Here is a 7,414-nt window from a genome sequence, read left to right as displayed (position 1 = left end):
GGTTCCAGTCCTGACTTTGCAACTAGCCGGAAGTGTGGCTTCGGAAAGTTACCTAACCTTTCTGAGCCTCAGTTTTCTTATTTGTCAGATGAGGACAATAATGCAACCTACATCATAAGACAGTCAAGATGCCATAGGCCTAAAAGGTGCATAGCACAGTTCCTAACATTTAGTAAGAGTCCATAATATTATTAATATTACGCTGCAGAAGGCAGAGACTGAAGCCTCCATTTTTCTCTATTACGCATAGTAGGTGCTCCATAAATATCCCTCAACTGATTCTGGTCGAGGCTTCTTTTGGCAGTAGGTTCCTCAGCGACATTCTAAGCCTCCTGTGATGATAGTTCCTATGTGCAAGCTCCTTTTCCCCAAATTCCTCCCCCAACAATGATCTCGGCAGGGAGACCCACCCTGTCCTGCCACTGTGCACACCTGTCAGCTTGCATCTCAGGATAAGGTTCTCATTTGACAGACTCTGAGAACTTGCTGTCCAGGCAAAGAAAACTTTATGACGATGAAGCCAACACAAACCTTATGTAACCAACCTGTCAGCAAACAGAGGAACAGAGGGACACCGACAAATTCCTGCCCCGCAAAAGAAACAAAGCAAAACCAAAGGAGATAGAAAGCAAGGGATGGAGACACACCTAAAATGTTCCTGCTTGTCAAGACACTTAAAACTGATCCAAGTTCTTCAAGTATTCCTAAAGGGGCATGCACAGGGCTGACCTGCCCGTTAGCTAGGAATCTGAATTAACATTCATGGCTGCACTTTTAACTGAAATGATGTCAGATGCTCTTCTAACCAAGAGAGTACAAATACAACATTGTGTATTAATAATATTTATTATCCATGGGACTTACAAATGAGGAAAGTTTTCAACTTTTTTTTTTTTTTGACATAAGACTGGGAAATTTCTACCTGGAGTGGTTTGAAATTCCTGACAGGTCATAAAGAGTGAAATAATCTCCCAGCTTCCTAAATGCTGAGGACATCCTAGGGTTTCCTTTTGGGTAAAAGATCACATCTTGTTCCTAGAGCAGATTATTTATTTACTGCCTGAATTTTCTGTTAAGAATCCCAAAGCAATAAAAACATCCACTGAAATGAATTTGTTTTGTGACAGCCCCAGAGAAAAGCTTCCACAATTGAGGGTAAAGGCAGAATTCAATGAGTGTGTGGCAGAGAGAATATACCAGTTCCTGGAATGACAGGCAGCTCCCTGGCAGAAGCCTCATCTCTGACATCCTTGGCTTCTTACCTTGGGCAGGCCATCCCCCCTCACAGGCTTTTGGTCTCTTCTGATGTCAAATGCTTTCTATGGGCTCTTCCAAGTCCAAGATCCCGTGAGGCTATGAAGAGTCTGAAGATTAGCTGGAGAAGCTGCCTATATCTTTGGGTGTGGGGCCCAGAGCAGGAGAAGGAGAACACGATAACAGATATGAAAGCCCTTGGAGAAAAAGTGAAAGTGCTGAATGGCAGATACTCTTCCCCACGACGCATTCCAAAATCATGGGCACCTAACTTTCTCCTGAGAGCTCAGTGGTCACCCAGCCACCCATCACTGAGCTGACAGGAAGCAGAAGAGACCAGTGCTTTTCTGGTTGGGGACCTTGGCTGGGACAGAAGAGAAGAGAAAAGTGGAGTCAGCTTCATGAGCGAGTAATGGCAATGAACCCTGCAGGCTGATCTCCAGGCTGGCGTTGCCAAGGAGGACGATCCACTCGGTCAGACCTGGGCCAAGCTCTGGCTCAGGCGCACAGGCAAAAATAGAAAGGGGGTGGGAGAAGAAATGTGTTTACTTTTGTGATTTTCCCTCATGTGCTTCTTAACAGCATTATCGTCTCTCTACAAACAGGCAGTAATGGCGCCCAGGCTTGGCCTCCATTGATAAACCCTCCCAAAAGATTCACATCTCCCAGTCAGCATCTGGGCAGCTGGAAGGTAAACTTCAGAAAGTAGCAGGACGGAGTGGAAAGAACACGGGTCCCGGCTCTGTCACTATCCGACTGAGTGAACCATGAAAAATCCCTGTCTGAGATGGCAAGATAAAGTGCTTACCTTACACAGAATCTAAAAATCTGTGTAGATTTTTGAATTGTACCTGTGGTTCTCAATCAGGGGCAATTTCACCCCTCCAGGGGTATTTGGCAATGTCTGGAAACATTTTTGGTTGTCACAACTCAGGGGATGCTCCTGGCATCTCAGAGGTAGAATCCAGGGATGCTGTTGAACATCTGACAATGCACAGAGCAGTGCCCCGCCACAGAGAATTATCTGGTCCAAATAAGAACGCTGAGGTTGAGAAATCTTGGTGTATACTGAAGTGATGGGAGTCAAAGGCAGGGGTGGGGGGAGGACAGAGGTAAAGAAGGAGGAAGAGAGTTACAACCCTGTGTCTAGGTCTGAGGTGTTCATCAGATAAGTGTTTTCCAGCTTTTCTCCCTCTGACCAATGCCCTTTCAGTTTCCCTTGGAATTACGGGGTGGTGTTTAGTAGCTTTTTCACCCGGACGCCTTCCTTAGCCCTCAGATGCCAAGCCCTGATGCAACACAAAGATCTCCACTAGAAGACATGGCAGAGACGTAAATATAAGCAGCTAATAAGCAAGCAGAACTGGAAGGTGGGTGGTAGGGGTGCGTGGAGGGACACCACAGATGCCTGTAACTCCATTTCTATGAGTCAGTGTTTCTGATGTACCAACACAGAATAATCACCATAGGACCAGCGAGATGAGGTAGGCTAGGAGCAGGCAGAACTGATTTAGGGGCCCTAGCGTTAGGAGAGATACAGGTGGGCAGCCGCAGATTCAAAGGCAAATGAAAGAGTTAAGCAATCAGAGCATGTCATTCCTGTGCCATTCCACATTAAGTCACTGCGCAGGGATTACAAATAGTTACCTGCCGTCTCCAGGGGGAGAGGCAACCACACTCCAGTCAAGGGGTTTTGGAGAAACAGGTGCAATGAAGTCATGGTCAAACAATTTATTTACTGTAAACTTTAGACTTTGCTCAGGAAAACAACTGAAGCTACCCCTGAAATCCCTGCCTACAACACCCTGTTTCAGCAAATAAGAGGAGTGGGGAGAGTCCAAGTTCACAGCTGCAAGGTCCACGAGAGACTCAGGGTCCTCCAGTCCAAGGGTGCGGGAAGGAAGCTGTCCTTCAGATACAAATTACCAGCAGCAATGTTACCCCTAATACTTGACCAATGAGGTAGATACACAGAAAAGTCATCAAAACACAGCAGCCCCAGGTCCTCTGGGACCGCAGCCCTTCAGACATCAACTTGCAAGTTCCATGCAAAGAGGAACCAAACTATACAAGAAACAATCACTCAAATACGTTTTCTCTTTTTTACAGCTTAGAAAAATAAAAAACAAAACAAAAAAAAACAAAACAAAAAAAGGCAGAAGGATGTCCTCCTCCTGCACATCTCTATACAACTTTATTCTAAATGCATTACACTCCAATAATTAAATAGTCTGTGTAGTGTTTTTTTTTGGGGGGGGTCCTTAAAAAGTAGAAAAACTGCATTAGAGCAGTGAGTCATTTGTACTACAGTTCCTCCCTTGGGAATCAATGCTATCATTAGGCACAGTACCTGGACGGTTCACAACGTCTGCCTTGCCTGGGGCACCCTCACACAGCAGTTTGCGGTCTTTCTCCTGTCCCAGGTGATATCCACTCTGCTCCCCTGTGTAGTCAGATCTGTCCTGGCTGTTGGAGCAGCCATTCCCATAGGCCTTCAAAGAAGACCTGCGCAGGCACAGAAGCTCCTGGAAGGCAATCCTGAAATCCGGGCTCCGGCAGTAGATGAGGGGATTGAAAGCAGAGTTGACGTAGCCCACCCAGTTTAGGAGGATGTAAACTTCCTTAGGGATGAGGTTATCCTGGATCACGTGCACGATGTTGACGATAAAGAAGGGCAGCCAGCACAGCGTGAAAGTGCCCATGATGATACCTAAGGTCTTCAGGGCTTTGTGTTCCTTCAGGTAGAACTTGGAGGACCTACGAGGTCCATGCCCGCTCCTCCCATCCTGCTCCACTTGGCTGAGGTTTTGGGCATGGAAGCGGCCCTCAGATTTGTCAATCTTCTGGAGTTGTCTTTTGGCCACCCGGAAGACCCTGGAGTAGACAAAGACCATGACCACCAAGGGCAGGTAGAAGGACACGATGGAAGAAGCAATGGCATAAGCTTGGTTCGTGAAAAAGTCACAGCAGGTCTCCTTGGCATAGCACTCCATGGCTTCTTGGTGCGTGGCCCGGTACCAGTGCATCTGGATGGGTAAGAAGGAGGTAAGACCTGACACAACCCACACCATCAAAATGACCACCCGGGCCTTATTCTTGGTCAGCAAGCTCTGGTATTTGAAGGGCGTCGTGATGGCAAAGTAGCGATCCACGGCAATCACGCACAGGGTCTCAATGCTGGCCGTGACGCACAACACGTCGATGGAAGTCCAAAACTCACACCAGAAATTGCCAAAAGTCCACATTTTCATGAGGATATGGCTGGCCCCAAAAGGCACCACCGCCAGGCCCATGACCAGGTCCGCACAGGCCAGGGAGGTGATGAAGTAGTTGGTGACCGTCTGCAGACGCTCGAACTTGGCGATGGCTGTAATGACCAGCACGTTTCCAAACACGATGGCCAAGACGATGAGGGACATGACCATGCCCATGCCCACCACCCATGCCTCATTCCGCTCCTGCGTGCCGTCTTGGTCCGGCGCATGGCTTCCGTTGGGCGCCAGCAAGAAGACGGTGCGGTTCCCGGGTTGTCCCATGGCGCGCAGGCTGGCAGGTGAGCGCACTGGCTGTTGGCTCACTGGCCGCGCCTCAGAGGGCGGACCTTCGGCGGGGCGCTGCGGGCAGCGAGGGGACGCCTGGAAGCCTCATCCAGCGGCCTGGGGGTGGGTGTGGTAAGGGCGCGTCCTGCACTCAGCTTGTGGGGCGCTCTGGGCTCCAGGTGCCCGTCAACCCCAGCCTGCTATCTGGAGAAGCCGCCTCAGAGTGCGCGCTGCCCGTTATGTGCACAGGACTTTAGAGGAACTGCCTTCCCGGTGACGTGCGGGAACTTTCCGCCAATGGTACACGGGCAGCCCCAAAGGGGCGAGGCTCCCTCCCCTTCCCGCCCCTCTCCTCCCTTCTCCCGCCCCTCCTGGGCTGGCCCGGGCGGAGCCCTCTGCTCCCGGGGCTGGCCACCTCCCCTCCAGGCTCATCTGGCTGGCCCAGGAGGGCTGGAGATGGGGCTGGCGTGCTTACCAGCCAAGCCAGGAACTTTGGGCTCTTCTGTGGCTGCTACCTGTCCGCCTTGGGCGCCTGTGTAGCCTGAGGTCTCAGGACGGAGGGCAGTACATGGGCACTCCCCCACAATCGGAAACAGAGACGAGTGCCCACGGAGACACGCATGGACAGGCACACATGCACCCTAACAGACATGCTCAGGCTTATACCGACACCGAGACACACCCGTCCAGCGCACCCACAATCACACGCGAGCGCGCACCAAAGCCTAAAGGCGCAGTCCCTGTCCAACACAGAGATAGGGCCAGACACAAACAGAAGCACCCAGAAGCACAGAGGTATGGGCACATGCAGAGAAAGAAGTAAACAACCCACAAACGCTCGCTTGGAAGCAAGCAGAGCGCCCCATCCAGGTACTTCAAACCCTACACCCATGCACCCCGACCTCCACGACTCCACGACACTCACCCCCCCCCCCCCGCCCCCGCGCGCCACTCGCGCGCCCGCAAACACAAGCGTATTCCCTTTCAAACATTTGGCAAGACCACAGGAGGTGACTTCAACAGCTGCCGATTTCCTCAGCACGCTCGCTGTCAAAGTACTTTTGGTGCCCTCCTTGGAAATGTACAGGCATCAAGACACAATTTCACTCTTTGGGTTTCATTTGGAGCTGGGCTGTCTTGTATGTGTTTTGGATAGAAAGAGAAAGTTGTATGCTTTAATTTTTAATTTGGGGGAGTGTGGCATCACTCCCTTATTATTGGTTGAAATGAAAATGTGTTGAAAATGGAATTAATTTTCTTTTTACCCCAAGGCCTTCAGTAATTCCATTACAGCTGGAAAAATTATTTCTTTCCTCTTCTAGGAAGTTTGTAGATCTGTTGGATTGAGGCACTTGAAATTGCTGCTATTCTGTGACTCTTGACTTTAAAAATGGCAATTTCATATGACAGTTTATTAGGAATGTTAACATGAAGGACTTTTGAAGCCACAGAAAGCAAAAGATAACTGTTCCCTAAAAAAAAGAAAAAGTCAAACCAGGCCTTCAAACTAGGGTTTTTGTCTGTGAAATACTATCCTTTGCATCTGGCATGTGACTTTACTGTTAAAAAGAAATTAACTTCCAGGGTTTGATTTCACATGTATGAGTAGTGTCTTTGAAAAACTGAAAGTATTTCATGCAGTGCAACCAACATACTTTGTAGATTACATAATAACATAACAATGGCTAACGTTTATGGAACATTCTGCCATGTGCTTTTCATGCATTATTTCATTTAATCCTTCCCACAGTCCCATGGTGGGGGGGTACTATTTTTAGCTTAATTCACAAATGAGGCTCAAAGAGGAATTTAGCTTGCCCAAGGGCACAGGGTGAGGCAGTGTCAGAAGCAGGAGGTGAACCCAGGTCTGCCTGAGTCAAAAACCCATCTTTTAATCCTCTCCATGTACTGTGTCATCATTCGCAGAAAAGGATAGAGTATAGGGAAAAAGGACTACAACTGGAATTGGAATACCCAAGCTTCAGATCCTCCTGCCTTAGAACTTTATAGCTCTCTTTCCTTAGGCAAATCAAAAAGATGGAGCCTAATTTCCTCCATCTCTAAAGGGGTAATGAAGTCACTTCCCTTGGGCTGAGTGAGAATCAAACGATATAATAATAAACGTGAAAGTGTTTTTGCACATATAAATGTCACACAAGTGTGGGTTATAAATGAAATGTATATAAATTACTCAGTAGTTTAGAATATGTTGTTAGTCTGCTCTAATAGAACAAAAAACTACTTTGGGACAAAAAGTAACTCGGACTTTTACTCTAAAAGCAAAGCTCAGAAGCAATAGTTAACCTATATGCCCCCTTTAACTTCCTTCACTTGCAGAAATGGCTTGCAAAGACAGATGCCTTAAGAAACAAGTACTTCCCATAAACCCCACAAATATTAAGGATCTATTATGTTCACATAGTTTTCAAAATATACCCACCTCATATTTGTGTGTTCCAAAATTGGCTCTGGTATGATGCGTTTTAGGAAGCGGCAGTGTCTGTTATGCAACAACGTTTCTTTAAATATACATCTACTCTGAATTGTGGAATTAAGTCATTTAAAACCTCCTTCCTGTTTGTGAATCTATGGAATAAATAAGCATATTGTTTAACCTTCCC

The 7,414-nt window shown here is 47.8% G+C and overlaps 1 protein-coding gene across 1 annotated transcript; it reads right to left on the bottom strand.

Moving 5' to 3' along the window:
• Window positions 1–904: 904 nt before the first annotated feature.
• On the bottom strand, window positions 905–5,016 carry ADRB2 (adrenoceptor beta 2). Its single transcript, XM_081036260.1, has one exon. The coding sequence runs from the start codon at window positions 4,788–4,790 to the stop codon at window positions 3,537–3,539; it is 1,254 nt and encodes a 417-aa protein (XP_080892386.1). The 5' UTR covers window positions 4,791–5,016; the 3' UTR covers window positions 905–3,536.
• Between the last annotated feature and the right edge of the window lie 2,398 nt (window positions 5,017–7,414).

Source organism: Rhinolophus hipposideros, assembly GCF_964194185.1.
Source record: "Rhinolophus hipposideros genome assembly, chromosome: 23".
NCBI classification, from domain to species: Eukaryota; Metazoa; Chordata; class Mammalia; order Chiroptera; family Rhinolophidae; genus Rhinolophus; species Rhinolophus hipposideros.
This window is presented reverse-complemented; position numbering and strand designations above follow the sequence as displayed.